At 40.3% G+C, this 25728-nt stretch overlaps 1 protein-coding gene across 1 annotated transcript in view; it reads right to left on the bottom strand.

Annotated features, from left to right (window-relative positions):
* LOC119655050 (lachesin-like) overlaps positions 1–25199 on the bottom strand; it is a 29986-nt gene extending 4787 nt beyond the window's left edge. Inside the window, 1 exon segment of the mRNA XM_038060740.1 lies at positions 24366–25199. Within this exon segment, the coding sequence (XP_037916668.1) occupies positions 24366–24912 (547 nt within the window). The 5' untranslated portion in view covers positions 24913–25199.
* Between the last annotated feature and the right edge of the window lie 529 nt (positions 25200–25728).

Raw genomic sequence — 25728 nt, 5'->3', positions numbered from 1 at the left:
GATAAGCTCTCAAATCTGTCGACTGCAGTTTTCAAGTAGAAAAGACCAACATTTACTATACATTTAGACACATAACTTGCTTTTATATACACCACGCGTCGCTTGATTGGGCTTAACATTTCTTCATTGCACTTGGATTTTTTCATTCTTTAACTTGAAAGAGATTCAATCTTACGATAATGAAAGAATCAGATTAATTTCCAACTGCAATTAAAATCCTGTCTACTAAAACAAAAATATAAATGTTAATATGTGGTAAATATAGTTGAATATAAATAAGACTAGTTGAAGCTTAGCCGCGCTGCACCGTGCACGGTCGAATTGTCCATCATCGCAAATGTTTAGATATTCTTTCAGAGAGAGCCAATTTTCAAAATAAAACCTGCGTACACCAACTGAGGCAACTTGAATCAATATATAAACTAGCTTAAATACGCTATCATACTTTCATTTTTCGGGTGTTCATTCTTTTAATACATACAGTGTCGATCAATAATAATATAAGCATCGTTTAGACACTGAATTAGTCATTTCAAAGCTATGATATAAAGTGATGGATAAAATTTCAAACGTTTCTCATAGGCAAGCTTCAAAGTACCAAAGTATAACACAAATATGACCCTGCGCATATGAATAATTTAAAAAGATCTTCTCGTGCGTCACTTAGGCTCATTGAGAGTTAAGCTTCTTTCTGCTTACATATAGGTCACTGTTCGCTCAGCAATTAATCTAGTAGTTACTCTATAAAACCGTCAGATTCTCAAGAAGCGGCACGAATAGAAATAAATTAGCTCAATGAAAAATAGTGATGTCCAACTTCACTTAATATAGAATAGCTGTCCCCCTAGTATCCCATTTACCATATTTTATTTACTTCAGTTTGTGACTTAAACTACTAAGATTAGTTTCTCTTTCCTTTTTTACGGTTTTGTATGAAACAAAACCTTATTACAATCGGTTTACTGTACGTCTGTCACAGGCAAATCGCACTATTACTAACAAAGTAATAATAGGTCAAAATTGTCACCACAATGCAAATGTTAAGATTTCGAATGTCAGTATCATGCGAAAGTTAATATTCTGAAATAATATATGCATATACATTACTTGCTAGGTATTAATGGAACTAATATATACTCAAATGCTTTTGTGTAAGGAACACATAAAACCTTTCATACCTGAAGCGTCCAGCTTCTGCTCTTCGACTTGTTTTTGCTCAATATCACTCCATATTCATCTACGGCAGGGCTTCAGTTTTGCTACCATTTTGAAATCCCCACCTCAAGGCCAAGCTAATATAAGTGGCCCGCCCCACAATTTGGAAGCGCTTCTCCTGATAGTCATCAATCAACCAAGTCGTTGAATTTCCGAAAGTACATAAGAGCTCATCTAAAAATCGACACTCCCAATTAAAGTGCAAGCAGAAACCCTTGAGGATCAAAGGAAGCAACAGTTAGGACTTACGATGTCTAGTGAACAAGAAAGTGATTTATCAGCACCAGTGTGAGTTGCGACAGAAGCACGGTTCAATCGAGCAAGACGTCAATTGTTTTTGAAATAACGAGTACACTAGAGGACAGAAAGTATTGCACATCTTTTTGGATATGGATTAAGCGTTCGACAAAGTGTGCACGAGGGCTTGATTTTTAAAATAATGAAAATGTTCCCAGGACAGCTGCATGGAATTTTAGATTATATTTCTTGGAGCGTAAATTCATAGTGAAATTCTATAGTTCCACGTTTCACGATTAAACCATTCAAGCTGAAGATCCCCAATACAGTGTCCCAAGGCCGACACTTTACCCCATTTACGGTTCAATTCTACCAACTATCTTAACCTGACAACTTCAAGGTTTACAGATCCATTTAAACTGTCTACCACGATTTTCAGGCTGTATTAAAAAATGTATAAATCCACTTAAGACGAATTGAAAAGTGGCTTACAAAATGGAAAATTCCCGTGAGCGAAACTAAGCGTTGTCACGTCACTTTTACCGTTGAGCGACAAAACTGCGCTAAGGTCTTAGTCAATGATGAAATAGTCCCTCAACTAAACTTTTTCGGTATGCATCCTGATAGACGACTAAAGTGGAGGGAATTATCGAAACAAAAACATTGCAAATGAAGCTCAAAAAACAAATGTTCACATCTAAGTAAAAACTTTAAGTTAGGACTTGAATTCAACTGCCAATGTGAACTTAAGAACTTCAGCTCCGGGGTTCAGCGTGCGCATCTAATATCAAGTTGCTACAGAGAGCTCAGTCCAGGGTGCTTCGAATGATGCCGGTGCACCTTGGTATATTAAAAACATAAACATAAACGAAGAACTAAAAATTTCAACAGGAGAGGAGATCCCATTCCAAATAACGAAATATGAAGGCAGGGTATCTTCCGACCCTAACCCCTTAAGCCAACCACGTTCAGTTCGGCTTGTCAGGTTCGGCGAAACAGCCCGCAAAGCACCCGGCCGCCAGTTGAACTGAATACACCAACCACATACCGGCAAGCCGCAACATAATTTGTTAAACGCTGGCCTTCAAACGACAATTTTAAATATTTTTGTTGTGTGAGCATTTATCAAAAATTTTCACCAGCGATAAAGATCCTTCTCTCTGCGGCAGGGCGATGGAAAAACTGTTAGAATATGGGCAAAAATTGCAGCATCTATTCATCGACTTTAAAGCCGCCTATGATAGCATAGCCAGGATAAAACTGTACACGCCATGAGAGAATTCGGTATCCCGACGAAATTGATAATACTGACTAGGCTGACGCTGACCAATGTGCGAGGCCAGATAAAAGCAGCAGAATCACTCCCAAAACCATTCGACAGCAACGGCAGTCTACGACAAGGGGATACCCTATCATGCGTCCTCTTTAACCTGGTCCTCGAGAAAGTGATCCGTAATGCTGAGGTAAATGCAGGAGGTACGATCCCCTTTAAGTCCACCCAACTACTGGCCTATGCTGACCATATCGACATCATGGGAAGAACAACCCGTACAACGACGTACAAACTGCCTTCATCCAGATCGAGCAGGCAGTAATCGGCGCGAGATCTTGGGCTGCACATCAATGAAGGCAAGACAAAGTATATGGTGGCAACGTCAGCACCAAAAACCAACCAACCAACAACATCAAACCGCACTGGTCGAACGGGAAGAATAAAGATAGGAGAATACAACTTTGAGACCGTTGACAATTTCTCCTATCTAGGGTCGAAAATCACAACCGATAACAGCTACAATGATGAAATCCGCGCACGGTTGTTGTCAGCCAACAGAGCCTATTTCAGCTTACAAAGACTGTTCCGCTCGAAACGTCTCACCATAGGGTCAAAGCTCTTACTGTACAAGACAATGATCTTGCCAGTCCTCATGTATTCCTCGGAAACTTGGGTTGTTAGCAAGAAAAATTGCGAACTCTTGGCCGCGTTCCAGAGAAGAATCCTCCGAAGAATTTTTGGCCCCCTACATGAGGATGGACGATTCCGTAGCCTACACAGTGACGAAATCTATGAGAGATACCATTACCGTCCGGTTGTGGATAAAATCCGGCTCAATAGGTTACGGTGGGCGGGTCACTTATTCCGTATGGATGAGGATGATCTCGCCCGGAAAGTCTATAAGGGTAATATCTATGGTAGAAAAAGAAGACGAGGCAGACCCTGTCTAAGATGGAGCGATGGCGTAGGTCAGGACGCCAGACAGCTTTGAGGGATATCGAATTGGTGGACCTCGGCGCAAAACCGGGTTGTCTGGAGTTCCTTATTAAGGCAGGCCTAGACCGGATACCGGTTGTTGCGCCGTTGATGATGATGATGATTCCCCTTTCGCAAGTGCCCTCTCCCCCCTTAAAATCAACACAAAATGGCGCCACTACTATATGTAAAAGGATTCATAGACCACATATTTTCCCCAAATTTCATAACAATCAGTCCAGCTGTTTCCGGATAAATCGAGTGTGACAGACAGACAAATATCGAATTGACTCTAATAAGGTTTTGTTTCACAGAAAAGCTTAAAAATGACCTCGCCTATATTGTTTATTTAGGCACTTGACAATATTATCAAAAAGATTCAACATTAATTCGACCCAATTACGTGGGTTAATGATAATATACGAACATTATCATACTTACAATTATTTTATTATTATTATTCTGTTAAGAGAAGATGCACTGCGTCCTTAAAAAACTATTGTGCTCCTTTTACTGGTTATAGTTCACCCATTAACTATAGTATGTATCGCAAGCCTATAACCTTTAGTATCTTAAATAATGAAAAACTTGTTGTTTCTTTTTCTAACAAGACTTGTTAACACTAATAAAGGGAGCAAGTGGTTCCCGAAATATCGGTATTTGCAAGAATAAATATCTACACCAACGAAAAAGAAACAACAAGTTTTTCATTATTTCAGATAATTAATCGATGGAAACACCCCATAATTACACTCAGATAACCTTTAGTAATTTTAGTATATTCCCTACTTCCAAATATTCCAACCTTACATCTGGTATTAAGTATTCTCCCAGGTGTTTCGACCTACTTTGCGCAAAAGTCGGACACTGTACATGTATAGAAGTTTCGACACACTCCGCACAGAACCTGCAGACAGTGTCCGTAGATATCCCTAGCTCTCTAGGTGATAATTTAGTCAGCAGTAACCAATGAGTATTTCCACTATAATCCGGTAGTTCTTCTTGGTGAGGTTTAAACAGTCCTTGGGTTCGTTTCTCCAATAAGTACCTTGAAGTGCTCCATTCATGGTAGTTCCCTCAGCCGTTCTTCTTCAATTTTTAATGTTATTGCCATCAACCCGTTTCCGATTCTACAGAAGGGTTTTGGTCCTTATAAAGGCGTCCCTGATCCCTTCTTGGCCAGTTCGTATGCTGCTTCGTCGCCTTCCAATCCAACATGGCCTCCAACTCAAGAGTATGCAGGCCTTATTGTGCGAGCCGAGCGTATTCAGTCTCAAGGCATTTCTATACCATTTCACCCAGTTGTACCTAAGTGCCTTGATCGCCGCTTGGTTGTCAGTCAAAATAGCAATGTTCTACCCCCTGTAGTTCCTTTGGAGATTAAAGGAGGCCCATCTGTCTATGGCGTATATTTCTCATTGGAATGTGCTAGTGTGCTTACACGTTGGTTCCAAGTACATTTTCTTTGAGGCAGTGACCCCAGTATCCCTTCTCTCTACTGTGAGAGATTTATCAGTGTACCGAGCAATTAGTTCTTGATTTAAGTTATATGACACAGCCACGCTCTCCCAGTTTGCCTTGTTACTCCAACGTGTTTCAAACTTCTTATCCAAGCGAAACCTCGTTGTCATGTTATCCCTTGGTATCATGGAGTATATCTCCCTGCTAGCAACTATGCACTTCTATGAAATCTTATTTGATGCAATGTATTCTCTGTTACGCCCAAATTACCAAGTTTATCTGAGTGTAATTACAAATTTAGCTAATAAACCCACTGATGAGCAGACTTGTTAGCACTGATGAAGGGAACAAGTGGTTCCCGAAATATCGGTTTTTGCAAAATATAAATCAACATTAGCGAATAGGAAAAACAAGTTTTTATTATTTCAAATTGTCAAGTTTATTTCAGAGTCGACTTGAAACAAAGTAAATGCAGCTCTAAAACTTACTGTGAATGACTAGCCTTCGAAAGCTCAGGATATCATTAATCAGACCTGATTGTATATACTAAAGTCATAAAATTACTTCTCGCAAATATGATTGCAAATATTTTCCAGTGAAATTCTAGTGCTGTTTTAGCAAGTTTGGAAGTCCACGCCTTACACACTAGCGATCACAATTATTTTCTTTTCTTTCCTCCTTTTAAAACATTTCTGTAAGATCTATAAATAAATCTTCAACCTCTCTTCCTCAATATATTCTAGCACCATTTGATAAGCTAGAACTTTTGCTTGAGTCTTCTTAGGCTAAAATTGTAAACACACACACAAACTTGGGGAACAATTTTTCCATCCTAATTAACTTTTTAAAATATAAGTATGCTTTTAAAATATAAGTATGCCCTTTTATCTCAGAATATAACTCATTCAAAAAAGAAACAGTTGATTCCCGAAATACAATATATGCAAACAATGAAATTGGTTTAGCAACAACAAGAATTCTTTTGCTCCATATTTGAAAAATTGACCAATAAAAGTTTCTACAAATTTCAATTACGATAGCAATATATTATAATTAACTTTATTTTGCGCAATTAAAAAACCCGCTATTTACTAGATTTCAGCTCTGGTTTTGGTTGTATTTTATATTTACATCAAAGGTTCTGCGCGGGATAAATCATTTGAAGGAAATAATAATTAGGTTCACTTCAAGTCGCCAGTGACACTGAATGTTTATGTTTGTTAAATGGTACCCTTTTCCAATAAGAGGATTGTTTCCATCATCTGTCACACTTTTTTATACTAGGTTCCACGCTCAATCGGATTCCGCCAACCACGCTCGTTAAATGCTACCCTTTTCCGTTTACTAACTGGGGTTGAGAAATAATTGGACTTGAAAAAGTATTGTTTGCAGTCAGTTTGCACACGTTGTATTATATTATAGTCCTTAAAAATGTAAATAACTAGTTCTACCGGAAATGTATTTTAAAGATAGGGGTGAAATTATTTCGAGCCATATCAATAGCAACAGACGAAACAGTGAGTTACGGACACAATTTGCAAGATTTTATATAATGCCCATTCGCGTATAGACGATACTGATACAATGCAAAGTAGCTTGCAGCTTGCATCAGAAACCGATCCTCTATTCAAAACAAGTTCTTCTTTCAATCTCAATGTTTCGCCCATTGGATATTTCAACAGGGTTTTTTTTTGTGTAAAATATAACCAGCATAACAGGCCGAATTACGAAAAGGTGCAAAGCAGACTTCTAATGAATTCTTGCCGAAAACATGATACGAGTGCATTCAACCAGTTCCGTAAATTATAGCAGGCTTTAACTTTATACGAACACATAGTAATTCCGTTTTTATTTCTACAAAGAGCATAATGCTGCACATCAACAATGCCAAACGAATGATGCAATCCGATAAGTATCTTTCAAGGGCAATGCAATTCATTTTCAATCACTCTTTCAGGGAATTATCGAATCGGAAACATGCAATTCAGTGCACTTTAGAAGATTCAAATTAAACATGCTAGGACGCTTGAAACATCCCAAATAAGATTATCGCGCCGATATATAACAAGTCAGGAAACCGGAAGCTGGACGCTTCAGGCACAAAAGGTATTTCCTTCATAAAGACATTTGATTGTGCATTTGCTCCATTAATACGTAATATGTTATGTGAGAATATCCACATTCAGGTGATATTACCATTCAAAGTCTTGAATTTGCAAAGAAGCGACAACTTTGACCTAGTATAACTTTGTTAGTAGTAGTGCGATTTCCATCGAACTTGGTGGGATCATGCTCTATATTATATCCTGTGTGCGTGTTGCTAGAATGAACTTAAGGGGGTTTTATATCCAACTACTAAAAATTATAATAATATACTATTATTAACTTTATTTAAACAGATATCGGTATGAAGGGTATTTCGCAGCCTAGGCACCATATAGTGGCAGCATCTTGATTTTTTTCAGATTTGGATAGTTTCTAAGAATGGGTCCCTTACAGAAATGATCACTTTCAACCCCCTCCTCACCTTTCCAACAAATGTCAAAACTAACGGATTCGGAAAGTACTAATCGAGATCTTTTATTTGATAACCCGCATGACTATATTTGATGGAAAAAAATTTACATCCGCCTTTTGCATGTATGGGGACCCCCCTTAAATTCGACATAGAATTATGTAACTCACTGTATACGTGAGCGTTCACACTTCCCACCAAATTCCGAGAAAAATGCGTGTGACGGACAGCAGACAGATGGACAGTAAACCGATTTTAATAAAGTTTTGTTTTACACAAAACCTTAACGAGTCCAACTTTTGCAATATTTTCAAGCAGTTAGAATGCATCGTTTTGATTTTAAGATTGAATTCACAATGATTAACCAACAAAGTTCGATTTTACGGTGAAATGGATTCAATGTCTGTCAACTTATTATACCCAATTTACTCGAAAATCACTGATATCATAAATTTGTGATTTTCTAAATTCCCCATACATGAGAAGGAGGAAATCTATAAAATCCCCGCCTCAAAATAGGAATACAAAATTGTGCAGCACTATAGGACTATAGGACACTATAGGAGTTTGATGGAAATCGCAGTACTAACAAAAAAGTTATAAAAGGTCAATATTTTCATTTTCGTGTAAAATTAAAGCACTTTAAGACATCACAAATGTAAAAGGCCTAATATACTGAAGTCTTACACGGTAAGGGTATTCTTGCTTGTTGAAAATAGTTGGAAATTTATTCTACATACCCGCAGAAAAAACAAGTCATTTATTAAGCAGTATGAAAAGTATTACTAAAGACAATTTAAATATAATAGTCACGTTAATAAACGCATTTTGATAGTAGGAACTTATAGCTCTAATTAGCCGAATTAGAGGAGTGTCTATTAAGGTGAAGCGTTTTAGTGATTTGGTTTTAGACAAGGGACAACCCGAAAATTTTATTTCTCTGTTTTAGTTAATTGTAAATATGTATAACATAGCATACGAAACGAAAGTGTTGGAAAATCCAACTATCGTTAAATTTCACGTTCGTGTAAATTTGCTGTATAATAATAATAATAGTCGTTGGCGCAACAATCCATATTGGATCAGGGTCTTGAAGTGTGTTAGAGCACTTCATTTAAGACCGTAACGGTACACTACAGGATACCCTATAGGAGGCAATGTGGTCACCATTGCGCTCGCCCGAGATTATTACCCTGATTTGACTCAGGTGCTCATTCACAGCTGAGTCGACTGGTATCCGACGTCAAATCACGTTACAAATCCCACTGACACCAGTGAGGTTTGTACCGCGACCTTCCGTACGACAGCCTTGTGCTCTAACCACTCAGCTATCCCGACACATTTGCTGTATCCCAAGACATAAATGAAGAAACTTTCATTTTCGTTGAAATTATGATTGCTTACAAATTTAGTTAACGAAAGCTACTTTCATCGGTTCAATGTCTGCCTGTCTGACTGTCACACACAATTTATTCGGAAACGGCTAAACTGATTGTTACGAAATTTGGTGAGAACATGTGGTCTGTTTGTCCCTTTACATGCAGCAAGTGGCGCCATTTTGTGTTGAATTTTAAGGGATACTTCTGATATATAGCAAAGGAAGGTATACATTTTATTAATTATTATTTCTGATAGCGGGAGAAACATAGGCGAGATAGGCAAACAAATTGGGCCCCAAAAAGTGAAACAGGTCTTGTTCTCAGAATCTATCCAACCGAAAAATTTAAAAAACACAGTGATGCAACTATATGCAATCTAGGCATCAAAATACATCCCCTTCCGATATCTGCACAAATAAACTTAATAATAGTGTATTACCAGAAGTACAAAATTTGACATCAGCATAGACGGTAATATAGGACCTAATTCTGGAAAGTTTGAAGGCAATCCGAATATTATTAACAAACTTATAGGAGGTCAAAATTTCATATTTCAAATAAATTTACGGCACCCAAGGCATATAAAGTCAACTTATATGGACAGCGGGGTCGTTTCAGTTTTCCTTTTTTGGCTTTTTTTTAGTTATTTCCATGTCAGTGTCAATTAATCAAGGTAGACATGTATATGTATATATATGTATATGCTAATAAAGCTTACGGGTAGTAGCCAATATTATAGACATGTGTGTACCTGGTTAACAGCGAGTTTTAATTTATGTACATAACATATATATGTATTCCTTTGTGCACGGAGTAAAGTGGAAATGCGAAAAAATGCGTTATTGAGGGTGAAAACAGTATTTATTCGTAAGTTGTTGATTTGTATGTACATATGTATATCTTAGCGTTTGGCATGGAAGGAGTATTTTGTATTTTTAGCTATGTTCGAATGGAAAATCGCGCATAGAGTTTCGCAAATAAGATGAACAAAAAAACTTTATACCCAAGCGCCCGGCTTCCGGTATCCCGGCTTGTTTGTAATCATTTTAATTGTAAACTTCTGTGTACCTGCTGAATTATGCTGAATTTTCTTCGTGAAGTTAGATAATAAAGCAGGTAGTTTATATTGGTAGAATACATTTCAAATCAAAATCTTCATTGTTAAGATTCTGAAGAAGGGCAAGTATCTAGACTGATATTTGCGTACTCCCTGTTGTTCTAAAGATAGTAGCTGAAATATTACATCTAGTGGACAGTTCTGTCATTTTTGGCCCTTTCTTTATATCACTGAACGTATACATGCTGATCTATCGAATGGGCTGAAACGAAGATGATTCATTTTAGTTTTAAGTGAGACACAATCCTGTAATGATGGTTACTAATAAAACTTATTTACGCCACTGTATTTTGTACGAATTTCAACAAGGAGCAAACGCTAAGGAAGTTGAAAGTGGTAAAAGTAGTTTGTGACAGAACATGCAGAAGTTGTTTTGAGAAATTTTAAGAAGATGATATTGACCTGATGTCAAGATCATTGATGAAACCCTTAGGCTCCAGTTCTCTTGAAAATCAGAAAATCGATAAAAAATAAAGTATTATAATTGTAAACAAATATAAAAAAAAATCAAAGAAGAACGGAAGAACCAGTGCAGCATGTATGGTACGGCGTAAGGTGTTTCATCGAAATATTGCATACAACCACGGGCTGATAAGGGGCGGACATATTCCCCTTATCAGCCCGTGGTTTGTCAATATGAACCGCATTCAGTGCTCGATAGCTCTGCTTATTGCTTCTGCTCTATTGGGGCCATATACCACACAACAAGCCTAACGAATTCCTCGTTGACAAGACGGGTCGCTCCGCGTATATTATTGATGTTGCTGTCCTCCATAACAGCCATATTGAACGGAAATACGCTGAAGAGATGGCGAAAAAATTAGCTACTCGCTCGCGAAATGAAGGAAATTTGTCGTCTCTACTTTTTAGTTCCTATAATATTGTCAGCTACAAGTAATATACCTAAATCCCTTACGGCATCTCTTGATGTTCTGGGACTTTCACACAGCATGGAATAAGAAATACAACACTCTGCAAGTGAGCTTGATGCTGGGGAGAGTTCTCGACAGATTTTCCCATTAGCCGGCCATCGGCCACCACCACCAGCCTCATTAAGTAGGTAAGATCGTCCCAGCTTAAATGCTTGGCACTTAGTGCTAGTATTAGATGAAATCCGGCTTCGAGTTATCACAACTTCGAATAACTTGGTAAGAATAATCGTTGGCACGAAAATCCGATTGCACCTGGGCCTTGAAGCATGTTAAAACACTTTACTCCAAACCGTGAGGGTACATTACAGGTCTGAGGCACCCTGAAAGAAGCAATGTGGTCAGTATTGCCCTTAAGGCAGGTACTCATCAAAGCTAAGTCGACTAGTATCCGACATCCATTCACAATATAAATCCCGTAAGATTTGAACCGTAATCTTCCGATGCGATAGCCTAGCGCTCTCTCTATTAAGCTATCCTAGACAATTTTAATGGAATGTCTGTGGATCTCTTCCCGTGCAAACTAAATACTTCTAACGACCATTTCGGGTGGCACTGTTAGTCAGATGATCTGCAGTTCGTTCCTTACTTTACTATTGAAATCTGATTTTTATAATGGCCTTACAAAATATTAAAATATATAAATATGGTTCATTGGCAGCCGAAAAGTAGGTCGAATGTTCGAGAACAAAATTGTTCAGTTATTGTTTATTGGGACATGGGCTTGGATTTCACTTCCGAGCCCAAAACCAAAGAGAAGTTAATAACTGATTTCCATAAATCACTTCTACATCCTAGATTGAGAATTTTATGAAACATTGCACACACGATCAGCCGAAAATTTTATGCATATATCAAGAAGACTGTACACAGGAGGTGAAAGTAGTTAAAACAAGTCGGAAAACTGGAAGCTGAAAGCTTCAACTATGAAAGTTTTTATGTATTGCTTATATAAGCATATTTGATCCATATGTACTTAGCTCATAATGTTTATGCATTTAGTTTAACAGACCATTTACTTTAGTATGACATTGCCATCCAGTCTCAGAATGCAAGAAATTAGCACAAATGTGACAAATTTGACCTATTACAACTCTGTTAGTAATGATGAGATTTCCACCAAACTTGGTAGTATCATGCCTTATTTAAACAGGTATCGGTATGGAGAGTAGTTTTATCCCTAGACGCCATGTGACTACTATATTTTTTTTAGATAGTTTGGCTGTTTAGTTTCTGAGAATGGGTCATTGAAGTAACTGACCCATTTCGGCCTCTCGCACTCCTCCCCTTTGCAACTAATGTCATATCGGCTTTGTAAAGTACTAGTCGAGATTTTTTATTTAATAGTCCACACGACTCGATTCGGTGAAAAAAATTTTTTATATAAACACAATAGTAAATTGATAAAATGTCATTGCAATATTATTCGGATTGCCGCCTTCTACGATTGGTTTTAGCACCAAGCTGGAAAATTCCTATGTCAAACGCAGCCATATGCATTAACATCATCACACAAATGACTGAAAAGATCCGCCCACCGGGTGCCATATTTTGTGTCCCGCAAAACTTCAAGGCTAGGCAATTTCGCCTCCTGTGTATAGTCTTTTTGGCATATATCTTATCTATACGACAAAATTGTCAATGTCAGCATCATGTAATTTATAAGAGCATCTTAAATCTTCACCGAGTATTTAGGGGTCCATTTCGATAGGAGCTCATCTCACTTGCTTAATAAAACGCCTGTCATTAGAATGAAAAGTTATAATACACTAAACAGCTGTCAAACTGCCATTGTTTTTACATCATTATAAATCAATCAATAATGAATTTTGAGATCTCAGCATACCGCATATAAATAACCGAAGAAATTATCAAACATAAGTAAAACGCCCAGGAACAAGCCCTTCGAGGGGGAAGGGGATGATTTCCTCCGACCTAATTATGCAATTTCCGGGGGCATATTATTCACCTCGCACCCAGATTTTCTCCCAGCAGACCTGACCAAATAGAGATTGAAAGGAAACAACATCTAAATTAGATGTTTTCCTCCTAATATTTATGTAGGCAAAGAATTAAAACAATGAAAGGACTTGAATAATTACATATTATATATAATAATTAATATTTGCTTTGAGCTTCAGTGCACGAAAAAACAAGTCGAGAAACCGGAAGCTGGACGCTTCAGGTACGAAAGGTTTTGTGTATTTCTTAGTACGTAGTACGTAATATATGCATATATTATGTGAGAGTATCCACTTTCGGGTGATATTGACATTCATAGTCTTCAATTTTCAAAGAAGCAACAAATTTGAGGTATTATAACTTTGTTAGTAATAGTGCGATTTCCACCAAACTTGGTAAGATCATACTCTATATTATAGCCTATATCACTGCAAATGGTATGGTACTAGGATGAACTTAAGGGGGGTTTCTAACCAATTGCAAAAAATTGTAGTAATATACTATTATTAACTTTATTTAAACAGATATCGGCATGGAAGGTATTTCGGAGCCCAGGCACCATATAGTGGCAGCCCCCTGATTTTTTTCAGATTTTTCGGTTTGGTAGTTTCTGAGAATGGCCCCCTTAAAGAAGTGATCACTTTCAACCCCCGGCGCTTCCCACCCTTCCAACGAATGTCAAAACTAAGATCGGCTTTGAAAAGTACTAATCGAGACCTTTAATTTGATACCCCACATGACTATATTTGATGAAAAAAAAATTTACACCCCCCTTTTGCATGTATGGGGACCCCCCCTTAAATTCGACGTAAAAGGATGTAATTCACTGTATGCGTGAGCGTTCACAGTTCCCACCTTTCTACCAAATTTGGTCTCAACCGCTATAACCGTCTCCGAGAAAAATGCGTGTGACGGACAGACAGACAGACAGACGGAGAGACGGAGAGACAGACAGACAGGAAACCCAGTACCAGCGGCTTTTGGGACTGGGCAAGCAGGCTCCCGGCCGTCGATATCCCTCGACCGCAGTGCCTCGGTGGTGGATTACTTGGCCACCGTTGCATCAAATACTACAAGTAGCCTGGAGAAAGAGGCATTTAAAAGGAGTACAGCATTCCCGAGAACGCCTGTTCAAAAGCCAAGAAAAGATGGGGCAGAAACTGGTCAGTTATAGCCCATAGCGGGGTAACTATACCTGGTCGAAACATGTCGCAGGACTTAGTGTTTGATCCATTTAAGAGAAGCTCGATGATATCCGAAATCAACCTTGATGAAGGAAGGAAATCAGGGAAGCTCTCGGAAGGCTAATAAGTACGTAAGCGCCCAATGTGAAAACCAAGCGGAGGAGCTATGTCAGAGTCCGGAAGAATCATCGTTTGCCCTACTCGGAGGTAAAATATAGAATTGTCTGAATTTATTAAGGACAAACACAACGTGCACCAGGCCATCAAAAACATGGTCCGTACCATTCGGGTACTATACAATGGTGCCAAGGAAGAAAAAAAACGCCCCGAAGAAATCAAGCGTCACCCAGGCAACACAAGTGACACCCCCTCAAAATCCAAAAGGCGGTAAACTTGAAAAGAGGAGTAGAGAGTGCGCGAACGATTCTTTCGGATCCTCACAGGACGCGAAAAGGCAAAAACGCCTCTCACCGGCAAAAGGCAAGGGAAACAAAGTTACCAACATCGTGGAAACTGCGGCGCCGGCTCCAATTGACCCAAGGGAGGCAAAGCCTTCAAAAGGGACCCAGGAAGCATGGACCAAGGTTGGCGGAAGGAAAAATACGACGCAGAAAAGAAGATTACGGCCCGAATTAATCATCATCTCCAAAAAAGGGGATATGACTTACGCCGATATCCTTAGGAAGGTCAAATCCGATCCTGAGCTGATGGACCTTGGAGAAAACGTCAGCCGAATCAGACGCTCCCAGAAAGGAGACTTGATGCTGGAGCTGAAGAAGTCTCCGGGCAAAACGGTGGAAAATTTCCTCGGCAAGGTGGAGAAGTCCTTAGGAGAAGAAGCTCAAGTACGGGCCAGAAAGCAGGAGCTTGTCATAGAATGTAAGGACATTGACGAAATCACGACCAAGGAGGATATCCGTGACGCCTTAGAAAAGCAGTTCGGACCACTTGGCTTGCAAGATTCCGCAATCAGGGGACTGAGGAAGGCATACGGAGGCACGCAAACGGCAACCATAAGCTTACCAACTGAAGCAGCGTTCAAACTGCTGGCGGCTGGGAAAGTAAAAATAGGTTGGGTCGTTTGCCGACTCAGGGAGCAGGTATCCCTTAAGCGCTGCTTTAGATGCCTGGAATTCGGCCACATAGCGGCGAAATGCACCGGTCACTGTGACAGGTCAAAATGTTGCAGAAAATGTGGGGAAGAAGGCCATATGTTCAGGGAATGCAAGGCTGAGCCTGAATGCATGCTCTGCAAGGAAAAAAAGGGCGTCGACTGTCGGCACGTTGCAGGCAGCAGCAGATGCCCTGTGTTTAGGCGAGCCTTGAATGCAGTAAAAAAATGAGGTTGATACAAATCAACCTCAACCACTGCGAGTCAGCGCAAGACCTTCTCTCGCAGATCATCTATGAGAAGGTAATCGAAGCTGCCATAATCAGCGAGCCCTATCGCAACAATAAGAGCGGTGCCTGGACTGCAGATGAAACTGGCAAGGCGGCAATATGGGCGTGTGGAAATCAGGCCATTCAAGAAGTGATGGAGTTTCCAGAAGTTGGATTCGTCAGGGCAAAAATAGCTGGTATCTATATGTATAGTTGCTATGCTCCACCAAGCGCGATGATAACAGAATTCGAAGGAATGCTAGGTATTCTAGTCTCGGATGCAAGAAGTCGAAACCCCAAGATCATAGCTGGTGATTTCAACGCGTGGGCCGTTGATTGGGGCAGTCGCACTACGAACGCCAGGGGCCGTATCCTGCTCGAGGCTTTCGCGGAGCTAGATTTGGTGCTTGCCAACACGGCAAACGTTTCCACTTTTCGTGGGACAGGGTCGGGCTCAATAGTCGATCTGACATATGTGAGTACCACATTGGCGAGGAGAATGACATGGTTTGTCAGTGAGCATTATACTCACAGCGACCACCAGGCGATTTTCCTCCAGATCGAATATGGGCCATGCGTCGATACGTGTTCCCGTGAGGCTGGAAACCGGGGCTGGTCCGTGAAAGGGCTTAAGGAGGATGCATTCATAGAGATGCTGTTGAGAGGCCAAAGTCCCGGTGGTGCGGCTACGGAAAAGGTAGAGCAAATGATGGGACGCATAACAAGAGCATGCGACGCTATGCCGAGGCGACGAGTTCTCGCAAAAAGGCGCTAAAAACTATTGGTGGAATGAAGAGATCGCGGTGTTACGGGATGCATGTTTTCGTGCTAGAAGGATCTGCCAACGATCTAGAGCAAGACCAGACTTCGACGAGAAACGGCTAGCATATGTGAACCTTCGAGGTAAGCTTAAGCAGACTATACGGACCAGCAAGCGAGAATGCTTCAAGGAGCTTTGCACAGAGGCAAACCAAAGCCCCTGGGGAACAGCGTACAGGATAGTTATGAAGAAGAGGAGAGGGCGAACACCACAATTGACCTGTCCGTATCTTCTGCTCGATATCGTGACGGCGCTCTTCCCCCCGGATAAAGGGGAGCGCAAACAACACAAGCGAGCACTCGACGTCTACACCATACCTGCGGTAACTGAGGAGGAACTTACGCAAATTTGCCGGAGAATTGGTGATAACAAAGCACCCGGTCTGGATGCTGTTCCCAATAGAGCCCTTAAACTCGCTGTTAAGACCAGACCCGACTGGTTTATCAGTGTGTTTGAAACATGCATGACAGAAGGAGTTTTCCCCGACCGGTAGAAGAAGCAAAAACTAGTTTTGCTCCCGAAGCCGAATAAACACCCAAGACACCCATCATCACATCGAGCGATTTGCCTTATCGACACGGCACTGCTCCCTATCATCGAATACAAGGATGGACTATCGGAGCGACAATTTGGATTTCGTCAAGCCCACTCAACGATCGACGCCGTAGACGTTGTTTTGAAGCTGGCTCGAGACGCGATGTCGTCTAAAAAATGCTGTGCCGTAGTGACGTTGGACATCAAAAATGCGTTCAATTCCGCAAGCTGGGAGTGGATAAAAAGTTCACTGGCTAAAACGGGTGTCCCTAGCTACTTAACTAAGCTCCTCAACAGTTACCTTTCGGAGAGGACACTGTGGTACGACACGGATGAGGGATCCAAGCAGTACACCGTCACCGCAGGAGTACCACAGGGCTCAGTGTTGGGTCCTCTCCTGTGGAACGTCATGTACAATGGGGTCCTTGTCCTTCCCGTGCCAAAGGAGGCCACGATAATCGGTTTCGCAGATGATCTAGCTGTGGTTGTCGTCGCGAAAGAACCTGAAGACGTTGAAATGTACGCTAACGAAACCATTAGCGCCATAAAAGCGTGGCTGGAGATGGTTCTGCTTGACCTTGCGGAACAAAAAACGGAGGCGGTCTTGATTACCAATCGTAGGAAGAGGAATACGATTAATATTCGCGTTGGTGGTCACGCCATCACTTCGAAGCCGGTTATCAAATACCTAGGGGTGATGATTGACGCTAAAATCAATTTCAAGGGACATCTGGACTATGCCTGTGAGAAAGCGGCAAATACCAGCGTATCATTAGCGCGGATGATGCCTAACATTGGAGGTCCAAGGTACAGTCGCAGATTGCTTGTAGCCGGAGTGGTTCGCTCCACACTATTATATGCGGCACCAGTTTGGGAGGAAGCATTAGCGTGTGAGAGTAATCGTAGGAGAGTGAATATGACTTACCGCTTAGTGGCGCTAAGGGTGTGCAGCGCCTTCAGAACAATATCAGGCGAGGCAGCGTGTGTTATTGCAGGAATGAACCCGATAGACATTCTGGCAAGTGAGACACGCTGCCTGTACGAGACAAGGAAAATGAATCCTCTTGAAAAGGATGCAGAATGCCGAAAGGCGGCAAGGCGAGAGTCGCTGGAGAAGTGGCAGAAACGGTGGGATGACTCGCAGAGGGGTTGCTGGACCCACACTTTGATTCCCCGTATTGAAGAGTGGATCCAGCGACGACACGGTGAGATTATTTACCATCTGACGCAATTCCTGTCAGGACATGGCGGTTACAGGAAGTACCTGCAACAATTCAGGCTGGATGATTCTCCCTTGTGTCCTGAATGTGGTTGCACACCTGAGGACCCGGAGCATGTTATGTTCCACTGTCCACGATTTCTCTTAGAAAGGAGGAGTCTGGAAGACTCCCTGAAAACCACTCTAAGCCCGCAGAACATCGTCGGGGAAATGTTGAAATCGGAGGGAAACTGGTGTGCGGTGAACACCGCCATCAAACGAATACAAGAGGAACTGGCAAGAGCGGAGCGCGCAAGGAGGACGCGAAGAACGGAAGGCGTGGTCGCGTAAAGCGCAGTCCACCCCGCGAAGTAATGCTTTGCGGCGGTCCCGCGGGGAAGGAAAAAGGAGAAAGTGGGGGTGGTTTCAGTGGGTGAGAATCCCACACGCTGCTGCAACCTGGCGCGACAGTGTCTTTCTAAGATGTCCACCTCCATCCATAAAAAAAAAAAAAGACAGACAGACAGTAAACCGATTTTAATAACGTTTTGTGTTTACACAAAACCTTAAAAAGATTCCGAAGGTTCCATAGTTAAACCGAAACTCCCAACATTTGGTTCTCTGGTGTTTCCTTGAAACCAAAACTGCATAGCAGACAATAAATATTCAAATCGCCTCTATTGAATGTAAAATCTCCTTACAAGTAATTCCGATTTTCAGTGAATATCTTTCTTTTAAAAGCATTCAAACAATAAAACTAAGGAAACAAATCTAATCGCCAAACGTAAGGAATGTTGGTGGAATACCTTTCCTTGTTGTTTTATTACTTTACCATTTTTGAAGCAACATTCGAAATCCTAATCTTAGGATAGTTGTGCTAGACCTTAAACTTGGCTTTATCCCATATAAAACGATAAGTTAAGCACATAAATCCTGGCGGTTAAAATTCTCTGAAAGTACCTGTCGCAATATTTCGACACCTGCCAAACACCTCGACAGGTACACTGAATATTGAAAATAACAAAAAAATACAAATTTCCTTCTAAGCCCTCCCTTGAACCCATAATTGTTCAAACAGGTAGCTGTCCCGTTGTTTCCAAGCAAAGGACATTTCCTTGAAAATGGTGAGCAGAAATGAATAAAAGGACCCCGTCGTCGGTTGAATGGCATGAACCATCTTTCAAACTATTGCGGTACCGGTTTACATTCGATATGCATCAGACTCAAATGTTTATCGATGTATTGTCGCTGCGAATAGGCCGAAATATACCAGGAAAAGGGAATATTCCATTCATGCAGAATATATTTCATTTATTTCCATTGCTGCGAACTCGGTTGCGTGATTACAAACTAAAAGTAAATGAACGAAATCATGCAAATTAAGACAAGTGGCAAGCGGACAAATCAATGAACAGCTACTATAAATATGTAGATAATCAATTCAGACTTCCGCGTCAGGTTGACTGACATTGAATTGCGAGTCAAATAACCACCCACTCATCACGTAAAGAAACAGCTTAATTCACAGTAAAACAGTCGTAACAAGAAAACGTTAACCTATGCAGATGCAAAGATGCAGATACATATGTAGATTAATGATAAGCAATTCCCCGTCAAAAGTACATATTTGTTGGCTTCTCAATTGAAATTCAGAATTTTGACAATAAAATCAGCTTTAACATTTAAACATTGATACTGAAATTAATGTAAAGAAGCATGCTTTTTAAAAATTCTTTGGCAGTATGTCTGACTGAAAAGTTTTGGAATTAACTAGAAATGCTCATTTCCCATTGCAGACTACGACAAATCCTCTTTCCTTCTAGAACTTACTCAAACAGAATTTTCACAAATGCTTCTTAATCACGACTGAGACTTGAAATTTCGGAACAGTTAAAATTCAGTGTCCATTGAGAAACTGATTGTTGCAATGTTCCAAACAAAGAGACAGACGACATACAGCCGAATTACAAGGTTGCATTAGTGCATATTAACCATATAAAAGGAATTTTGCATAGCTAGTCCCAAGAGTTGTTAAAGGAAGAGAACGGTCGTGCTGGCGATAGCTAAGCGCGGTAGGAACGATTAAATTAGAAGTTGTCAAATCTGCAACATAGTTTCAAGAATATCGGAACACATCAATACTCTGTAAAAATGAACGAAAATGTTTGGAGTCTAAAAAAAGTATACTATAATATATTAACTATGCAATACCAAACTCCAAAACTAGGTGCACTTTTCTTAAAACTGGCTTGTTATGGCAACAAAGATTAGCGACAAGTAAAAAAATTATTTTCAACTCTCTCCATATAGAAGTGGACTCCTTCGAATCCTGGTGGATCACCTGGTAGCAGTTCAGAAGCAAATTTAAAAATATCATCTATTGAAGACAAGACCTAGCTACGATATAAAAGTTTGGTTAATGAAGCCTCAAGTGTGACTGAGCAAACACGTTATTTCCGGAAAAAGAACCATATCTGAAAACGCTATGACAAGTCTTGGGACAGAACTGCGGTTAGGACACTCACAGAGTTGACCGAAAAGTAGAAAATGAACATCATGGCAATCAAGCAAACGAAATTTCACGAGTATGTGGCATCGCCCTTGTGCACAGCAAGCAATGTAACCAAAATATGAATCTTAAAAGCAAAGTTTTTCAATGTTCAGCTCTTGAATGTATATGTCCCCAATACAAGAAAGGACAACTCTATAAAAGACTAAGACCGGCTTCGAAAAGTACTAATTCAGACCTTTCATTGGATACCCCACATTACTATATTTGAGGAAAAAAAATTTTACACCCCCCTTTTACATGTATGGAGCCCCCTCTAAATCTCAACGTAGGAGGATATCACTCCCTGCATGTCTGGCGGTCCACAGGTCCCACCTTCTCACCAAATTTCGTGTCAATCGGTATAGCCGTTTTTGTGAAAAGTGCCTGTGACAGACAGACAGACAGACATTGAACCGATTTTAATAAGGTTTTGTTTTACAGACATATAAACTTTATAAATAAAACCCTGATTTCCGCAGCAGTTTGTTTTTTTCTGCCATTAGACCAAAAACCAACTAAATTCTTGTCTTTAGACTAATACTAGAAAATTCAAATGCTGTGTAGAATATTGAAGAAAAGGGAGTTATGTCCCGTTCGTGTCAAAATACAGCGCCTTGCATACTAAGAAGAATGAGACAAAGCGAAGCTCCTTCGTATCTTTTATATATTGTGGCAATAGAAATGATAAAGGACACAGAACTGCAGTGCAAATTTTTGTTTTTATTGCCCTGGAGTAACCTGGTTTTACTAGTAAAACTAAATGAAACGAAGTGAATGAAAGAAGATGTGTTTTCCGTATTGAACAAAACTTCATAATGGACAAGCATATATATCTTCCAAATAGTCCATGAATTTGGCTACCTAGCGAGTCACATAAATGCCCCATATAGCATCATCAGAATCCGGTTTCGTATTGTTTTGAAAAACAGAAACCAATAAGCCTGAATACTTTCTGGATATGAAAACACTACTGCATTATAAAGGTGCGCGAGAGCGCAGATAAGAAGCTATCAATTTGAAATCTGCAGAACGTGTAAGGCGAAAAAGAACGCAGGAAAAAATTAATAAACCTTTTGGACAATGCAATCCCGAACTATCAATTCACAATCAGTTAGCTGAGCATGCTGTATCAGAAATAATTTACGATTCATGTTGGCAAATAGATTTAAAACTACGCGAATATAAAATTGAATTAGCCCAGAAGTTGCAGCCGAATGACCACAATTTGTGCCGTGTTTTTATCGTTTCTCTTCTCCGACGAAATGCTCTTTCATTTAAATGGGTGCGTCAATAAACAAAGTTGCCCTTAACAGTCTGCAGATAATTCAAGATCAACACAACAAAAGCCCTATAAATTCGCCAAAAGTAGGAGTTTGGATGGCGGTTTCAAAACAGAGGATCATCATGAAGAGTGATCTCTGTTCGTAAATTCCGACTTTTAAACAACCACTTTTCTTATGGGAAGTAGTTCAAAAGTTTGATCGTGAAACTGTTAAAAATTGCCAGGGTGGATAGAGCCCTACGAGGTATCCAACAATATAATTTGCACTAGGCCGCTTACTATATGTTCCGGCTAATGTTATCATACAACACATACGATTCACAAACTAGGATTATTAAAAAATATCGAACTTTGATAGCTTGTTAAAATTTTTTAGTGTTTTCCCCGCCTATTTTAATGTATAACAAGTCAGGAAACCGGAAGCAAGCGCTTCAGATATGAAAGGTTTTATGTATTGTTTATATAAGCATATTTTAGTGGACCATCGTTTCATTTTACCTAGCTCGTAATGTTTATGCATTTAATTTGTCATTCATTTTAGTATGATACTGACATTCAAAGTCTTAGACTGCAATGAATTTGCACAATAGTGACAATTTTGACCTATTATAACTCTGTTTTGGTAGTACTATGCTCTATAGTAAAGCCTTCATCACTGCAACTGGATGATTCTAAGATGAGCTTAAGGGTTTCCGCTCAATTTCCGAAAAGTACACTTATAATGAATATGGTAATATACTATTATTAATTTTACTTAAACAGATATCAATATGGAGAGTATTTTAGGACTTAGACACCATGTGTGTGGGCCACCATATTTTTTTCAGATATTTGTGTTGGGTTTCCGAGAACGGGTCCTTGAAGTAACTGACGCCTTTCAAACCCCACATTCCTCCCTTTTGCAACCAATGCCAAAACTAATATCGGAATTGTGAATGGAATTCACAACACCCATCTTTCTACCAAATTTTGTATCAATAGGAGTTACCGTTTCTAAGATACTAAGTGTGACAGACAGACAGAGGGACGGACAGGAAACCGATTTTAATAAGGCTTTTTTCACACAAAACCTTAAAAAAAACCGGCTTGATTTTTGGGCTATGGTGGCACCCGATTTTCAGCAGGCAGTTTCACGAAAAATGCATTTAAAAATTAGAGCCAAATTAGAACCATAAAATCTTAACTGACCATAAATCTGGGATACCTAGTTCTTAAACCTACTTCTTCAAAAAGCACATGTAAAGCCGTGGGTTCAATTCTTGCTTCGTCGTTCGGACCGGAAAAATGGCGCTTCATAACAGGAATTGACATAAACCTGGCATACGACACTTTACCTGTTTAACTATAATTTCCGGACGACCCAGAATATCAAAAAATCACTTTGTCCTAATATTCTACACTATATCTGGATAGAATTGATGCCAAAAATCGATTTCACGGATCCATCACACGGGGCCCAAAAACTCTCTTATATTGTCCATAAAGCCTGTCGGATAAAGCGGGTGCCATTCAAGTTGCAATTAGTTCCCACCAACCATTTACGTAAAAACGGATATATCGGTCTTTACTTTGCTTTTTTTTAAATTTAATTGCCGCATGTACAGTATTTCGGAAGCTATTTCTTCCCTTCTTCAGTGCAACATCTAGAACAAATACTGCTTATGTGGAAATTAGAAAATTTTAGCTAAAAACACAAATATTGTCTACTTATTTACATTTAAAGATTGGCTAACACATACCCTATTAAATGATTTTAAGATGGCCTTTTCGCATAGGGAAAAGTTCACATACAGAAAGAAAACTACCTCCACCTGGTACTTAGCTTCGATACCATTACTACATCACAGCGAGTAATATTTAAATTTGTATTGATGCCTAGAACCATTAGAGTAAATCTATCTTAGGAGATATTTTCACAAAGAACTCCCAAAGCCAACCACCTAATGCGACTTCATATTACGGTTACTATCGTACTTTGTTATAAATATGCACTGAAACACAAAAAATGAAAGTGCAAATAATTTGTGATGCTACTGTCCGAACGTTGCCCCGCCATGGCCATGAGTCAGGTGAGCGAGATTGCACACTGGAAGAATCTCGCATCTAGAACGGTAGACATGCTTCGTCAACTGTTGACTATTCCGTAACTGCCTAAGTTGCACAATTTTTCAATTCATAAACTTCCGCAAAACATGGATTTGGGTCAGATACTTGATCTGAAATAAATGTCGCGCTGTCCACAACCGGGGCGCGCACTTCACGTACGACTTACGCTTTGTGACAGGTAGAGGGTACACACGTTACCTAGCCAGCGGTGCATGCATACAGAGCGAAGTACACAAAGCGATCTTACCTGTTGGTAAAATGGCGTTATTCTCACGACGCCAAGAGATCGTCGGCGTTGGGTATCCTCCCGCATAGCACTCCATCTGCACAGAGCTTCCCTCCGTCACCACCAGCGACTGCGTCGAGTTGTCCGAGATAACAGGTGGTCGCCGCACCGATAATTTCACATCACCTGTAACTGAGGTGACTACCGAAATCACAACTTGGCACTGATAGACCCCGGCGTCCGTTTCCTGGATGTCCTTGATCTGCAGCTTGAACGTCGACGAGTTGGGGTCGTGGCGGAGCGAGAAGCGCGAATCCTTGATTACCAGCGTGCTGCCCGTGGACAGGAAAACAGGCTTGTCACCCGCCTTGATCCACAGCACCGAGTAGTCCTTAGCATATTGTACGGAGCACTCCAACTCTACAGTGCTTCCGATATCTTTTATTTGTTCTTGCGTTATATGTGAAATCGTTGGCGTTCGCTGGGCGGAACACGGCAAGGGCGCAAATAACATCCCCACGATTACGATACTAATTATGCTAAATAGCTGTTGCGTTGTGTTAGTCATGTTTGCTGTTTTCTAGGGGAGCCTCCAAGTCTTTCGATTTCTCTTCACCTTCTCGCCAATGCACCAACACTGCACTATCTGAAAACTGCCGGAAACCGCCTCGAAACGCCTTCAGTTCGATCAAACATCCAAATTCAAACCAACTATTCAAAATTATGCGTGATCAATAAAGGCAAATTAAAAACACTGACAACGGCACCACACCCAACGAGACCCCGGACTGCTTGCGTCTACCTCTGCTCTTCGCGCGTCACACAATTCAACTCAGCGAGCCGTACTAACTTTCCGACCAGCAAACTTGTATCTCGTACTTTAATTCACCTCATTCTGTATTTGTGCACCACAGCAAACTACGGGTACAGAAGCGGACCCAAGACACATTTCATTTGCACAATATTTCCACTAGATGGCTACAGGTCGAATCTAGTACACTAGTGGCAGTTTGTAACGAACATTTTAATGCACACTTTGAAGTTGGGATCAAGCAGCAAATTGGATCGCTCTACTTATCGATACAACTTGAGTGTCCATTAATTGGAAAAGGGGGGAACCCACCCGCGTCTGGATTTTTCTCTAGGGCCCAGAATTAAAATTTCAATTAAAAAAAGGCATAATAGGCGGGCCCGCACAATTCTCCCCGAGATCTGTATAATTTTCACCCCGGACTCCATTTTCCGCATAGTTTTCACCTGGGGCCCGGATTTTTTCTCTACAGACCTGATAATTAAATTATTATTTTGTTTAATGCGTCACAAGGCAACGAAAACATACCAATGCAGTGGAATCCCGATAATTCGTACATCAATTATTCATATC

Source organism: Hermetia illucens, chromosome 1 (genome assembly GCF_905115235.1).
Source record: "Hermetia illucens chromosome 1, iHerIll2.2.curated.20191125, whole genome shotgun sequence".
Taxonomy (NCBI): Eukaryota; Metazoa; Arthropoda; class Insecta; order Diptera; family Stratiomyidae; genus Hermetia; species Hermetia illucens.
This window is presented reverse-complemented; position numbering and strand designations above follow the sequence as displayed.